The sequence below is a fragment of the Lepus europaeus genome, chromosome 5 (assembly GCF_033115175.1).
Source record: "Lepus europaeus isolate LE1 chromosome 5, mLepTim1.pri, whole genome shotgun sequence".
NCBI lineage: Eukaryota > Metazoa > Chordata > Mammalia > Lagomorpha > Leporidae > Lepus > Lepus europaeus.
Genome location: NC_084831.1, coordinates 119,952,680 through 119,968,704, shown reverse-complemented (window position 1 = coordinate 119,968,704; position 16,025 = coordinate 119,952,680). Strand labels below are relative to the sequence as shown.

The following is a 16,025-nucleotide window of genomic DNA, read 5'->3' as shown; positions in this document are numbered from 1 at the left end:
AAGAGATTCTGTTCAACTAGAGAAACTAATTTTCTAAAAAGCTAAGAGGGATTCTGGGTGAACACTCTGGCCTTTTTGGATTCTGAGGCCTAAAATTTGTGTTTCATATACAGCAGATATAAAATAGAGGGCCTGGCCTCACTTGAGTCATTTCTTTCTAAAAACTATTACTTTTTTCCCAAAGTATTAAGATTAAAACGTGTCTGCTTTTATGTGGCAAGTATTCATTTATTCTGTATTTTAATTTGCCTCTCACCAAAGCCAGAGACACAAAAGGAGTAGCCATACTACCCTCACCTCTTGGAGAAGACTATCCAGTGCCACTTACCGGGTAGGCATGTAACAGCCCTGGAGCCATGATATATGGATTAGGCAACAACGGCGGGACCCCAGGAGGGAGGTTGGGAGGAGCTTTTCCTAAAAGAGAAACTACATTTGATCTTGTCACACAATTACTCACCTCTAACCCACAGGAATGCCATCCACCTATGCAAGATTACCTGAAGTTGTAGCAACTGAGCTTCGCGTGGAGGCTGTGACGGTGGAGTTGCTGCCTAAGCTGAGGCCCAGGCTACTGCCACTGTTCAGACTAGAGGAGACACTGACCACAGGGGGAGGTGCAGAGACTGTGCTGGATGTGGTGGAAAAAGTGCTGGAGGAAGAATGGAGATTCGCCTCACTCTCCACACTTGTGTGCTTCAAAAAGCAGAGCAATGGAAGAGAGACGAAAATTAGCACCACACGTAAGGAAGAATGAACAATCCCTTCTTCTGATGTCATCATGTCAATTTTCTCAATTAAAAAGGCTAAGGCAGAGCACCAAGGTGCCTGTATCTACCAAAGTAGCTGGAATCTCCAGTTACACATTCCCCAAGATTCAACTAGAAAGGATAGTATCAGAGACCCATTATACATCATCATCCTATTCAGGAAGAAAGAAAAGTGCGTGAGACCAACACTGGTTAGCAGTAAGGGGACAGAGATAATTAAGATCTGAGGTATGTGTCACAGCCTTCCCTTTCATGCTTTTCTTTACCAGTTCAGTCTAACAGATCAGTTTCTGGGCTAGAAAAGAATACAGCCCTGACTTTAAACCTGAAATTGTGTATTTGACCAGAAAGAAATTCCTAATAAAGTCTTAGTCCTTATATATCTTCTCACAGATTTCTAGCAAACCTGACATCTTTATGCACAATGAATCTTTCCTTTAAAACTCAGCCTAATTCCACCAATAACTGTTAAAATCACAGCAGTAAAACTCTTTGACCGAGACTTTTCACCAGGCATCTAAATTCTTAAGGATATCAAGACTCATAATGATTACTTTCAGGACTTGTGTTCACTATACTCCAGTTTCAGTTCAAGAATGACAGGGAAATGATCCTTTTTAAATAATAATAATAGGCCGGCGCCGTGGCTCAACAGGCTAATCCTCCGCCTTGCGGCGCCGGCACACCGGGTTCTAGTCCCGGTCGGGGCACCGATCCTGTCCCGGTTGCCCCTCTTCCAGGCCAGCTCTCTGCTATGGCCCGGGAAGGCAGTGGAGGATGGCCCAGGTGTTTGGGCCCTGCACCCCATGGGAGACCAGGATAAGCGCCTGGCTCCTGCCATCGGAGCAGCGCGGTGCGCCGGCCGCAGCGCGCTACCGTGGCGGCCATTGGAGGGTGAACCAGCGGCAAAAGGAAGACCTTTCTCTCTGTCTCTCTCTCTCACTGTCCACTCTGCCTGTCAAAAATTAAAAAAAAAAAATAAAATAATAATAATAATAAATATTTATTTATTTGAGAGGCAAAGCTACAGAGAGGCAGAGAGAGAGAGAGGTCTTCTATCCACTGGTTCACTACCCCACATGGCTGCAATGGCTGCAGCTGGGACAATCTGAAGCCAGGAGCCAGGAGCTTCCTCCAGGTCTCCCACATCAGTGACAGGGACCCAAGTACTTGGGCCATCTTACACTGCTTTCCCAGGAGATAGGCAGAGAGCTGGATTGGAAGTGGAGCAGCCGGGACTCGAACCATTGCCCAAATGGGATGCCAGCACTGCAGGTGGTGGTTCTACTTGCTGTGCCACAGCACCAGTCCCGGAAATGGTCCTTTTTACAAAAATTACTTGAGGATAAAAAGCCCCATCCACCTTCAGAGTTGAGCAAAGTCAGTCACTTCCAGGGCTCTGCAATATGTCTAGATTCATCAGACTCTCTTGACTTCTCAACAACCCTTTACTCCTTTTCCTGCAACCTCAGACCAATTATCATTTTATTTTATTTATTTATTTATTTTTTTGACAGGCAGAGTGGACAGAGAGAGAGACAGAGAGAAAGGTCTTCCTTTGCTGTTGGTTCACCCTCAAATGGCCGCCGCGGTTGGCGTGCTGCGACCGGCGCACCGCGCTGATCCAATGGCAGGAGCCAGGTGTTTATCCTGGTCTCCCATGGGGTGCAGGGGCCAAATACTTGGGCCATCCTCCACTGCACTCCCGGGCCACAGAGAGCTGGCCTGGAAGAGGGGCAACCGGGACAGAATCCGGCACCCCAACCGGGACTAGAACCCGGTGTGCCGGCGCCACAAGGCGGAGGATTAGCCTAGTGAGCCGCGGTGCCGGCTCAATTATCATTTTATTACCCCATGAAGAAACATTCAAGAATTCCCTCTTAGGAGAATTTCGGTATTGGATAGTTATAGCTTTAAGAAAACCACAGTCCTCAGCGTCATACTTACCAAAAGAGTGGATGTTGAAGTACGTCCAGAAGATGTTGATGAGGAAAGGGTATTCTGCTGTGTAGATAACGTGCTGTAAAGACAGAAAAGAGCTGGCCATCAGCCACAGTGCTCAAGTGACCTTGAGCTTCAGTCAAACACAAGCAAGGAACTAAAGCCAGAATATGGGACCAAAAAGGTCTTAGATCATACGGTAAGCACAGTGAACAGGCAGGGTAGTGAGCCAGTAAAGCTAAAGCAGCTATTGCAATGGGAAAATAAAATATGTCTTTTTAGTCTTCATTTTCCACAGTACTCAGGCTATCCACTTACCGAGCTAATATGGTCTCTATCAAGCAAGGGGAATAAGAGAATAAGAGAGCTCTGTTTTGATACTCACCAACCCCAACCTCCATCCTCTCACCCCAAATTACCTGCTGTGTTGTGTGGTGGTGGTATTTGGAATCTCCTCACTATGGCTCAAGCCACCCAAGGAGGACGAGTGCTGATTGGTTGTCGTCAGTAAGGAAGCTGCAGATACCGTTTCGTTGAGAGGGGGGATGCTAGAAGTGGAAGGTGAATCAGATTTCACTGCAGAGCCTGTAGCACCTGGAAATAAAGAAGAACTTCATCAGAGGAAAGATAGTGTCTACAAATGAAGAGGTGGCTACAGGCGTAGGCTGCCAACGACAGGAGTGTGCGTCATTTAATAATGAACTATTTGAATTAGAAAGGTTTTTTTTTTTGAAAGGCAAAGTTGACAGATATCTTCCATCAGTTGGTTCATTCCCCAAATGGCCACAATGGCCAAGCCGAAGCCAGGAACCTGTAACTCCACCTGGGTCTCCCACATGGGTGGTAAGGGCCTAAGTATTTGGACCATTCTCTACTGCTTTCCCAGAGACACTAGCAGGAAGGTGGATCAGTAGCAGTGTAGCTGGGATTCAGAGCGGCAACCTGATATGGAATGCTGGCATTTCAGGCAGTGACTTAATGCACTGAGCCACAAAGCTGGCCCCACGTAAAATCTTTTGAAATTCCATGCATTTCATAGCATGAATTTTAATTGCCTAATGAAAGAAACCAATGAAATTATCTGCTTTTAGGACAGAAAACCTGAAAAGTTTAGATGATTTCACATTAAACAGTAAAGCACAACCAAACTAAGATTATAGCAGATGTTTCAACCATGTCAGAGCCTTTTTCACAACCTAAGAAATGCAAAAATATTAACAGGAGAAAAAGCACTGTAAGTTAGAGGAAAAAGCTCAGAGAACACTCACCTTCAACAGATTGCGTAGTCTGTAACTGCGTGGCCTGCACCGAACTGAAGCCATTCTGGTACAAGAAACAGAGGAGCAAGAACAAACTCATTTGAATGGGGCAAGTTAGCACTGACCCAGCTTACTTTTGGTCAAAAAAAAACCTTTGGGAGAAACTCTGCAAGGTAACAAATTGATTAATAAAATGTAAACTACCCAAAGAAACAAAATAAAAAATTAAAACCCAAACCAGTTACCCCATCCCTGTATCCTAGAAGGCAATCCCCAAAACTGCTAATGACACCTCAAATCCAGATACCAGAAAGGTCCAAAATTCAAATCCAGTGATCCTTGCAGGAGAATGTGGGAGTACATCAGTTCAGTGAAACCATCCATGCATGATGGCTGTACTTGACAATCACTCCACATCACCTCTGATATGCTGTCCCCTCACCAAGTCAAAACAGAGCAAGGTGAGGTCTTTTGATATGCACTCAGAAGGCTAGCAACCAGATCTTCCAAGAAGAGATGACAGGGACTTGAAACTAATTCTACTAGAGACAATGAATCTTTAGTGCAAAGAAAATGCTTTTGTGGCTCTGAGCCTCCAGGCTTGCCAAAAAGAACTTTTATTTCACTATCCACAGAAATGTGCCTGTTTAGCTTCTTAACCAAAACTTAGGAGGTTTCTTAGCACCATTTTCTGAGAAGTACAACACTAATAGTTGGGGGGCATTTGCCCACTAGTCTCCTAACCAATGCTCAGAGGCTTGTGAAGTCACTACCTTTGCCTGAGACAGGTCCTTTTGGGGTGATGAAGAGATGGAGCTAGGGTACCGCCGAGTCTGTGTGGATCTCTGTTCATATAGAGGGCCCTGAGCATTATTTTGGGAGGTATAGGTTGTCGACTGAATTGGGCCGCTCTGATAACCAGACTCCTGACTCTGGTTAGATGAAATTGTAGATGAAGATTCACTGTGGGGAATGAAAAGAAGGAAAATCTCAGAGAAACGAAATAGAGCATATCCAATGATAAAAAAAGAATTGGTGGAGACCTACTACTAGAATACATGGATGTCAATCAAAAATAAATTCTCTAGTAACAAATAAAACTGGACTATTTCCTCCTAACAAGAGAATTCCCACATTCAATACAGCCAAGGTTGTCAATTAAGAAGAGTTAGAAACAGCATCAATTTTTAAATGAAGAGAAATCCCTTGTTTCCTTATATTCTGCTATAATAAGAAAGAGAGGCTATGGGTCAGCAGAAAGAATACATGACTACAAGTCTCTTCCATACATTGTTAAAATGATCCCCAGAGGAAAAGCCACCTTTACTCACACTCACTTTGAGGAATTCTTAGCTACCTTAAGAACTTTACTAGATAAAAGATTACTAGTATAACTCTCCTAATAGGAATTCCTAAGACATATTCACATGTAGGGAGGTGTTGTACTGTGGGTTAGGCCACCACTTAGAACTTGGGTATCCTGTGTCAGAGTGCCTGCTTTGAATCCTGGCACCTCTGCTTCTAATCCAGCTTCCTGCTAATGCTCCTGGGAGGCAGCAGAAGATGGTCCAACTACTTGGGTTCCTGCAACTCATGTGGGAGACCTGGATGGAGTTCCTGGCTCCCGGTTTTGGCCTGGCCTAGCCATGGCTATTGCAGGAATTTGTAAATTGAAACAGTGGATGCAGGATCCATCTCAAATAAATAATCTTAAAAAAAAAAAAAAAAATCTCAGGGCTGGCACTGTGGTATAGTGGGCTAAAGCTGGCACCTGTGGTGCCAGCATCCCGTATGGGTGCCAGTTCGAGTCCAGCTGCTCCTCTTCTGATCCAGCTCTCTGCTATGGCCTGGGAAAGCAGTGGAAGATGACCCAAGTGCTTGGGCCCCTGCACCCGCATGGGAGACCTGGAAGAAGCTCCTGGCTTCTGGCTTCGGATCGGTCTGGCTCCAGCTGCTACAGCCATTTGGGGAATGAACTAGCAGATGGAAGACCACTCTCTGTAACTCTACTTCTCAAAATAAATAAAATATTAAAAAAAAAAAAATTCACATGCATTAGTGATTCAACAGATCTAGACAGGGGCCAGACATCCATACTTTTAAATTCTCAGGATTGAGAAGAAACAGCCCAGTTCCCTGAAATTCCTCCAGGATTTTTTGTTTTAGATGGTCTCCTTGATAGCTACCAGAGGAGGTAGGAAAGTTTCTAACAATAAGGTTCCTTTGAATTTGTTTGTTAATGCTACTTCCTTCCTTGGAATTCAAAGTTGTACCCTTTGTAGAACTAAGTCCCATATAGAAGGTCTGACAAAAGTGCTAATAGCATTTTTAGCTGCGGCAGATGGCAAGGTACCTCTTGATAAAAGTGTTGTACACATCTTCCAGACCTACGCTTGGATGTTCTAGAAGTACCCAAGAAGCATATTTCTACCTGTCTGAGGCTACACTGAATTCTACTAACAATATTTTTAAGTGCTAATCAAAGTATTACAATTGCCTACTTTGCCCCCTTATCCAGTCAGAAATTTCTTCAGAGTTTGAGAAATCAGTAAGAGACTTAGGGGGAAAAAAAAACAGTAAAAGGCTCTCAACAGAGGTTTTATAGTGCATGTTTCTGCTAACCTGGCCGTGCTGGTATACAGGCTACTTGGAGCCTGGCTTGAAGAGGCGCTCGTGGTGGGGGTGGACTCATAATCAGAAAGGACAGGCTCTGACCCAAACTGCAATGCCCCAAACTGCAGATTTAGCCCTGAGATATCTGCTGAGCCAGGCATCTCCACAGCCAGAGCAGGGATCTATTGAGAGAGGTGAAAGAGGGGAAAATAAAATGGTTTAATATAACCTTCTATTAGATTAATAAAAAGCTTTCCCTTCACATTTCCAAATTCACCTGTACAATCTCAATCCACAAATCTCACACTTCCTTGCCTTAAGACAGCATCTATCTAAAAGTCCAAGTACCTTAGAAGTCAAGGAGGCTTTTTTCTTCTGCTGTTTCAGTTTCTGCTGAGCTGGCTGAGGGCTGGATGATTGGTTGTCTGAAGACCCAGGAGACATCTGTGGAGCCGAGGTGGATTTGCTTGGCAGAGGAGAAGAGGGGGGTGGAGGTGCAGCTGTGGAGGCAGCCACTGCAGGTGGCTTCTCCTGAAGGAACACCTCCATCATGGTTGAAGATGGGGTGAAGGCCTGGCGCTTTGTAAACGGGCTGTGCACTGCTGAATCATTGGGGTTCTTCAAATCTGCAAAAGGAAATGCTGATGTGTGAGGCCAGAGGTGAAGAATCTCAAGGAAATGCCACTATCCTGCCTTACTACTATCAGAGGCCCTAGAATCAGAAACAGGTCCTTCTTGAGGACTTAATCTCATTTCTATAAGTGACAATTATTGGATTTTTTTTTTTACAGGCAGAGTGGATAGTGAGAGAGAGAGACAGAGAGAAAGGTCTTCCTTTTTGCCGTTGGTTCACCCTCCAATGGCCGCTGCGGCCAGCGCATCATGCTGATCCGAAGCCAGGAGCCAGGTGCTTCTCCTGGTCTCCCATGGGGTGCAGGGCCCAAGGACTTGGGCCATCCTCCACTGCCTTCCCGGGCCATAGCAGAGAGGCAACCAGGATAGAATCCGGCGCCCCAACAGGGACTAGAACCTGATGTGCCGGCGCCGCAAGGCGGAGGATTAGCCTGTTAAGCCATGGCGCCGGCCTCCAAAAAATTTTTTTTTTAATTTATTTAAGAGGCAGAGATCTAAAGCTCATGAAGGCCATAGGTGGGCTGGGCTGGGCTCAAGCAAGGAAACAGGAATTTGATCCAGGTCTCCCACATGGTTGGCAGGGACCTAATCACTTCAGGAATTGCCATTGTCTCTCAGAGTCTGCATTAGCAGTATACTGGAGTCAGGAGCTGGGGCTAGGGAATCAAACCCAAGTAGTTTGATGTGGGCATCCTAACTGTTACACTGAACACTTGTCCCAAATCCCCAGTTTGCTGAATTCAGCCTATCTAACTGGGAAATAAGTGTGGGAAACTGGCCAGCTGGCTGCCCCTCTCTTCACTTCAAGACACGTTTTCTATCCTATCCGCTGCCAGCTTACTGATAATGCTCCAATGCTTAAAGGGTTCAAGATACCCTCCATTTTTTAGAAAGCTTTTACTTAATAAATATAAATTTCATAGGTACAACTTTTAGAATATAGCAATTCTTCCCCTCATACCCGCCCTCCCACCCCTAAACCATCCCACCTCCTATTCCATCTCCCATCCCATTCTTCATTAAGATTCATTTTTAACTATCTTTATATATATAAGATCACCTCTATACTAAGTAAAGATTTCAACTGTTTGCACTCACCCAGACTCACAAAGTATAAAGTACTGTTTGAAGACTAGTTTTACCGTTAATTCTCATAGTACAACTCATTAAGGACCGAGGTCCTACATAGAGAGCAAGTGCACAGTGACTCCTGTTGTTGATTTAACAACTGACACTCTTATTTATGATGTCAGTACTCACCTGAGGCTCTTGTCACGTGCTGCAAAGGCTATGGAAGCCTTTTGAGTTTACAAACTCTGTCAGTATTTACACAGGGCCATAAGCAAAGTGGAAGTTCTCTCCTCCCTTCAGAGAAAAGTATATCCATTTTTGATGGCCCCTTCATTCCACTGGGATCTCACTCACAGATATCCTTCATGTACATCATTTTTTTTTGCCACAGTGTCTTGGCTTTCCATGCCTGAAATGCTCCCATGGTTTTTTTAAGCCAGATCCGAATACCTTAAGGGCTGATTCTGAGGCCAGAGTGCTGTTTAGGGCATTTGCCATTCCATGAGTCTGCTGTGTGCCCTGCTTCCCATGTTGGACCACTCTCTCTTTTTTAATTCTATTGTTATTAGCAGACACTTGGTCTTATTTATGTGATCTCTTTGACATTTAATCCTATCTATATGATCAGTTACACACTTCATATGATCACTTTGACATGTAAGATGGCATTAGTATCTGCCAAATTAATGGAATTGAGTCCCATGGAAGATTTTTAGCTTTACCTTTAAGTCCATGGGAATGTGTGCCAAACTGTACATCTCCTCCCTTTCTTATTCTCACTCTTATGTTTTACAGCGCCGCAGCTCACTAGGCTAATCCTCCGCCTGCGGTACCGGCACCCTGGGTTTCAGTCTCGGTTGGGGCGCTGGATTTGGTCCCGGTTGCTCCTCTTCCAGTCCAGCTCTCTACTGTGGCCCAGGAGTGCAGTGGAGGATGGCCCAGGTCCTTGGGCCCTGTACCCGCATGGGAGACCAGGAGGAAGCACCTGGCTCCTGGCTTCAGATCAGTGCAGCGCACCGGCCGCAGCAGCCACTTGGGGGGTGAACCAACGGAAAAAGGAAGACCTTTCTCTCTGTCTCTCTCTCTCTCTCACTGTCTAACTCTGCCTGTCAAATAATTAATTAAAAAATTTTCAATTGTAATTAAACGCCTAAGGATAATTTTGTGTTAGAGTTCAACCAATCGTATTACGTGGAAAAATACTAAAAACAATAAAATAGTAAGCTGTTCCTCGACAGTCAGGACAAGGGCCGATCAAGTCATTGCTTCTCATAGTGTCAGTTTCACTTCTACAGGTTTCCTTTTAGGTGCTCAGTTGGCTGTCACAGATCAGGGAGAACATGATATTTGTCCCTTTGGGACTGGCTTATTTCACTCAGTATGATGTTTTCCAGATTCCTCCATTTTGTTGCAAATGACCAGATTTCTTTTTTTTTTTTTTTTTTACTACGGTGTAGTATTCCATAGAATACATATTCCATAATTTCTTTATCCAGTCTTCCGTTGACGAAGCCCCCCTCCATATTCTTACCATACTGCACCAGCGATGGGGATTGTGTTGTCGAGCCCATGTCCCAAGAGGAGGTGGTGGTGCTTCCAGATTGAGAATGTTGAGCTGCCAATTGAGCCAGGGCCTGAGCAGTCTTGAATTGCTCCAAAAACTGGGAGCCTGTGGTGCTGCCACCTTTAGCTTCGCCAACATCACCAAATCCTTTCCCTAACATGCTCACCTGCAAATGAACAAAGAGATTAGAGAAATCAGCTAGTAACCTTGTTCAGCTACTCTGATGCTCTGATAGAGAGCTAGTTTAGATCAGACAAGTAAAGAATACTACCAGTATACAGCACAGTCTACTAAGAGTATAAAATCTGGAGTCAGATTGTCTAAACTTGAACTCTGGCTGTATTATCTAGGAAAAATTACTTTTAAACACTCTCTTTGCCTTAGTTTCCTCATCTGAAAATAGTATAAAAATAATATATCAAAGCATATATTAAAGCACTTAATATGTGCATGGCACATAGTAACCACTCTAAAAAAAGAGAACTGCTGGGGCCAGCACTGTGGCATAGTGGGCTAAGCCACCACCCGCAGTGCCATCATCCTATATGGGTGCTGGTTTGAGTCCTGGCTGCTCCACTTCTGATCCAGCTCCCTACTACTGTGCCTGGAAAAGCAGCAGAAGAGGGCCCAAGCGCTTGGGCTCCTGCACCCATATAGAAGACCAGGATGAAGTTCTTGGCTTTGGCTTGGCCTGGGCTAGCCTGGCTATTGCAGCCATTTGGGGACTGAACCAGTGGATGGAAGACTTCACTCATTCTCTCTGCCTTTCCGTCTCTGTAACTCCACCTTTCAACTAAGTAAATAATTTTTAAGAAAAAAAAAAAAAAAAAAAAAAAAAGGTGAACCGCTAAAAACTTAAACCATTACCATCACATCTTCTTCCTTTCTCAGGGACAAATCTCTGATTATTGGAGGGCTTTCCCCTCCAACCACATAAAACTTTTAATTAATTAATATTTGATTATTAACATGGCGGACAAGGCATTTGGAACAGTGGTTAAGCTGCCACTTGGAATGCCTATATCCCTTTGCGGAGTGCCTGGTTCAAGTATCAGCTACAGGGCTTCCAATTCAGCTTCCCAATAATTTAAGACCCTGGGAGGCAGCAGGTGGTGGCTCAAGTAATTGCTTCTAAGCCACTCACAGGAGAGACCCAGACTGAGCTCTGGGCCAGCCTGGTCCTAGTTGTTTCAGGCATTTGGGGAGTGAATCAGCAGATGAAAGATCTCTCTCAATGTCTCTCAGCCTTTCAAACAAAATGAAGATAAATAAAATCTTTAAAAAGTAATCAAAATGAAGGTAATAGGAAACTGTACTTTAACTATTCAGGTCCTCCCTCCTTGCTTATAAGGAACTCAAAGAGGCAAAGAAAAGTTAAAGCTATTCCAATTAGACAATCAAAAAAAGCAAATCATAGTTTTTATGGTGTGTATACTGAAGTTCTGCAGGCAATCACTGCATGATAACCAAGCAATAAAAGTACTCTTAGTACTTTTGGAGGATTCTCCTCGTGCCGCACTACCAAATAAAACCAGCATCCTAGTCCAGAAGATGAGTCTCATGGCCTTGACTAGTCTTAAGTTCCTAGAAAAACTGAATTAAGAGTTGAAGGACAGGCATTTGGCCTAGTGGTAAGATAACAGTTAAGTCACTCACATCAGCGCCTATTTGTTTTATTAAAATTTATATAGTTGAAAAGCTGAGCAACAGAGACAGAAATAACCTCCCATCTACTGTTTCACTACCCAAATTGCTGTAACAGCCAGGTCTGGGCCAGGCTGAAGCAAGAACTCCATCATGGTCTCCCACACTGGGTAGCAGTGACCCAAGTACTTTCGCCTTCCACTGTCTTCCCAGACATGTTAGCATGAAGCTGGATCAGAAGTGAAGCAACCAGGACTTGAGCCAGCACTTGGATATAGGATTCCAGTGTTGAAAGTGGTAGTTTAACCCACTATGTCACTATGATGGCCATGGAATGCCTGGATTGGACTCCCCGCTTTGTCTGCTGATTCTACTTTCTTTCCAATTAATATAGACCAGAGGGTGAGGAGTGGGGAGCAGCTCAAGGAACTGGGCCCCTGATTCCCAGCTTTAGCCTGGACTAGTCCTGGCCACTGCAAACATTTGGGGAGTGAACAAACAGAATGGAGCTGTCTCTTGAATAAACAAAGAAAACAATATTTTAGTGCAAAAGAATGTGAAATTCAATCAGTTTCCTCATAAGTACTTTCCATGAATTTGGTGAAGACCCTTTGCAACAGATTTTGAAAAGTTTTGCAGGGCCGGCGCTGTGGCATAGCAGGCTAAGCCTCTGCCTGTGGTGCGGGCATCCCATATGGATGTGGGTCCATGTCCCAGCTGCTCCTCTTTTGATCCAGCTCTCTGCCTATGGCCTGAGAAAACAGTGGAAGATGGCCCAAGCTCCTGGCCCAATTCTGGCTGCTGTGGTCATTTGAGGAGTGAACCAGTGAATAGAAGACTGCTCTCTGTCTCTCCTTTCTGTCTGTAACCCCTGCCTCTCAAATAAGAAAATTTTTGCACATAAATAAACTTAATTCCATTTCAATAAACATTTTGAAGTACCCCTCAAGCAAAACCAGTTTGTGCAACTCAACTTCATTCACTTCAGTCTATATCCCAATATTATACTTACAAAAACCTCAGAAATCTAGTAGAAAGTGAAGGCCTGTGGCAAAAAATGATCTCACATTGCTAATGATTATCAACTAACTATTCTGCAAGTACAAAATATCGCAGACAAAAATAATCACCTCAAGTTCACTGTATTGTATCAAAATTTTGATTGGTTGTAAATCTTCACAGTTTTGGACATTAAGAAAGTGATGAAGATTCAGAGCACTTATTTTCCAGCCATACATTTAGGGGTTGGCAGTTACTTTATGATTTTCATTACACCTCTTTTAGACTTTTGTCCTATTTTATTCCAATCCCAACATGCCTCCCCCTGTCCCTTCTCCCTTATATTTTCTCACCTGTTACCTTTCCTATGCGGCAGAACATCAAACAAATTAGTACTCAGTTAATAAAAAAAAATTTTAAGGTTAACAGTTTAAAGCTGTTGAAGAGAGGCAGGTGTTGCTGCAGCACATTTTATTAAGCCCCCATGTGGTATGCCCACACCCTCTATCCCAGTGCCAGCTTGAGTCCTGGCTCCTCTGCTTCAGATCCAGATTCTTGTTAAACCACTTAGGAAGGCAATGGACAACAGCCCAAGTGCTTGGGACCCTGCTTCCCACAGGGAAGACTCAATGGAGTTCCTGACTCCTGGCTTCAGCCATGCCTAGCCCTGGCTGTAGGAGGTAGTTGGGGAGTGAACAGGAAATGGAGGCTCTCTCTCCCTCCCCCTGTCACTCTGCCTTTCAAATAACTAAATAAATCTTAAAGAAATAAAACACTTGCTAAGAGTTCTGGATTAAGGGCTAGCTCAGAAGTTTTCTAGTTAAAGTAATTATTATAACTGGAAAAATAAAATTATACACACAGATATACCGTTTACCTCTGACAGTTCTAGTATACCTCAACCAACAAAATAAAAAGATGAGAAAGAAAAAGAAGCGGGGTGGGTGCTGAGGCACAGCAGGTTAATTAAGCCACCATTCCCACAAGAGCACCAGTTTGAATACTGGCTATTCCACCTTTTTTTTTTTTAAAGAAAGATTTTATTTATTTATTTGAGAGGTAGAGTTATAGACGGTGAGAGCGAGAGACAGAGAAAGGTCTTCCATCTGTTGGTTCACTCCCTAAATGATTGCAACGGCTGGAGCTGAGCTGATCTGAAGCCAGGAGCCAGGAGCTTCTTCCGGGTCTCCCACGTGGGTGCAGGGGCCCAAGCACTTGGGTTATCTTCTACTGCTTTCCCGGGCCATGGCAGAGAGAATGATTCAAACTGGAGCAACCAGGACTTGAACTAGTGCCCATCTGGGATGCTGGCGCCACAGGTGGAGGATTAACCTACTGCACACAGCACCAGCACTTGCTCCACTTTTGATCTAGCTCCCTACTAACATGCCTGGGAAAGCAGCAGCAGATGGCCTGAGTACTTGGGTCCCTGCCACTACCTACATGGGAGACCCCAATGAAAATCTTGGCTCCTGGCTTCAGCCTGACCGAGCCCTGGCCATTGCAGCCATTTGGGAAGTGAACCAACAGATCAGAGTTCTCTTCTATTTCTCCCCATCTCTCTGTCACCCCACCTTTCAAATAAATAAATAAATCTTAAATAAGAAAAACAAAAAGCCCTTAATGAGTATATAAAAACTGACCCTTGCATCATTTTTGTTTAAATGATTCCTTTGATGTTAATAATGTTCGTTTTTTAAAATTTTCAGCATCAACATTTATTTGTAATACTATGACTGCTACCACATTTGTACAGGTGGTCTCTGTTATCTTAATTACCTTCCTAGACCCCTACAAGACAAGAACAAATAATCTTATCTTTCAAAATGGAAACACAGCTAGCAAGTGGCCAATTTAAAGACTCCGGGTTTTTGGAAGCCTCATCTACAAATGTATGGCTTAAACAAATATGTAGGTAATTTTGCTCCTTCAAGAAATGGAGAACCACTAGTCTCTCATGAAAATTTAATTAAGATTACAAAAGTATAACAATGTGTTTACAAGTTGATATAATTGATTTTCTCTCTTCAAGAACACAACAGTGCTCAGCATAATGAGCGTTCAATAAATGATGTTAACTCATTTTTACAAGATGACTTGGTCAATTCCAAGTCCTCTCCTAAAGCTATCCCCTCCTACCCAACTTAACATCTACATAAGACTGCTTAAGAGAACATTCTTCTTGCCACAAACTTCTGATTGTCCTTGAGTAGGCCATGGTTGCAGACTAAGTTACTGTACTGGGTTTCCAAACAGACCAGGCTAAAATGCAAAACAGAGTCATCTATGATAAAATTCCAAGTTACCAGAAAAGAAACTTAAGTTATTGAATTGTCCAAATGGGCCAGTTTCTATCCGTATGATTATGAGATACTCTCTGCTTTAATCTTTTAAAAAATAAATAAATAAATAATCTGGGGGCAGGCATTTGGCACACTGGTTAAGAACATTTGGGATACCCATATCCCATACTGGAGTGCCTGGGTTCCAATCCCAGCTCTGCTCCAATTCTATCTTCCAGCTAAATGCACAGCCTAAGTAGGAGGCAACAGGTGATGGCTCAGGTGGTTGGGTTTCTGCCACACACAAGGGAGACCCAGATTGACTTTCTGACCATTTCATTCTAGCCCTGACCTGGATGTTGCAGGAACTGGAGAAGTAAACCAGTAGATGGGAGATTTCTCTCCCTGTCACTGCCTATTAAAGAAAATAAAATTAATTAATTTAAAAAAAATTTTAGGCTACCCTGAAGTAACCTGATGTTATCTAGTTATTTTTCTATTGTTCTGTCTCTGGGGCCCTTATAAAGGAAAATGACCAGGCCTGCGCCGCGGCTCAGTAGGCTAATCCTCCACCTTGCGGCGCTGGCACACCGGGTTCTAGTCCCGGTCGGGGCGCCGGATTCTATCCCGGTTGCCCCTCTTCCAGGCCAGCTCTCTGCTATGGCCCGGGAAGGCAGTGGAGGATGACCCAAGTGCTTGGGCCCTGCACCCGCATGGGAGACCAGGAGAAGCACCTGGCTCCTGGCTTCGGATCAGCGAGATGCGCTGGCCGCAGCGGCCATTGGAGGGTGAACCAACGGCAAAAAGGAAGACCTTTCTCTCTATCTCTCTCCCTCACTATCCACTCTGTCAAAAAAATAAAATAAAAAAAAAAAGGAAAATGACCAATCCACCTTTTTGTCATGTTTCCACTTTTTTTAAAAAACTTTGTGTTTGTATAATTTTTACATTTAATTTCATTTTACTAGAGAGACCTAAAGAGATCTTCCATCTGTTTCACACCTCAAATGCTGGCCAAAAGCTAGGGCAAGGCTAAGCCAAGGCCAGGAACCTGAAACTTAATCTAGGTCTTCCGTGTAACCTGCCTCTCGGTTACATGTTAGCAGGAAGCTAGAATGGTAAGTGGAGCTTGGACTTGAGCCCAGGCACTCTTTAATGAGATAGGGACGTCCTAAGTGGCAACTTAATAGCTGCACAAAACACCTAGCCCTTTCTGTATTTTTAAAACTGACCTTATCTGCTTAGCACA

At 43.9% G+C, this 16,025-nt stretch overlaps 1 protein-coding gene across 26 annotated transcripts in view; it reads right to left on the bottom strand.

Annotated features, from left to right (window-relative positions):
• UBAP2L (ubiquitin associated protein 2 like) overlaps nucleotides 1–16,025 on the bottom strand; it is a 55,320-nt gene that overhangs the window by 11,793 nt on the left and 27,502 nt on the right. For all 26 annotated transcript variants that reach the window (XM_062192336.1, XM_062192341.1, XM_062192348.1 and 23 more), the window contains 9 exons: nucleotides 9,819–10,017; nucleotides 6,932–7,209; nucleotides 6,593–6,765; nucleotides 4,744–4,933; nucleotides 3,980–4,034; nucleotides 3,131–3,305; nucleotides 2,718–2,790; nucleotides 501–696; nucleotides 329–417 (listed from right to left, as the gene is read on the bottom strand). In XM_062192336.1, the coding sequence (XP_062048320.1) occupies nucleotides 329–417; nucleotides 501–696; nucleotides 2,718–2,790; nucleotides 3,131–3,305; nucleotides 3,980–4,034; nucleotides 4,744–4,933; nucleotides 6,593–6,765; nucleotides 6,932–7,209; nucleotides 9,819–10,017 (1,428 nt within the window). The remainder of the gene's footprint in view (nucleotides 1–328; nucleotides 418–500; nucleotides 697–2,717; nucleotides 2,791–3,130; nucleotides 3,306–3,979; nucleotides 4,035–4,743; nucleotides 4,934–6,592; nucleotides 6,766–6,931; nucleotides 7,210–9,818; nucleotides 10,018–16,025) is intronic.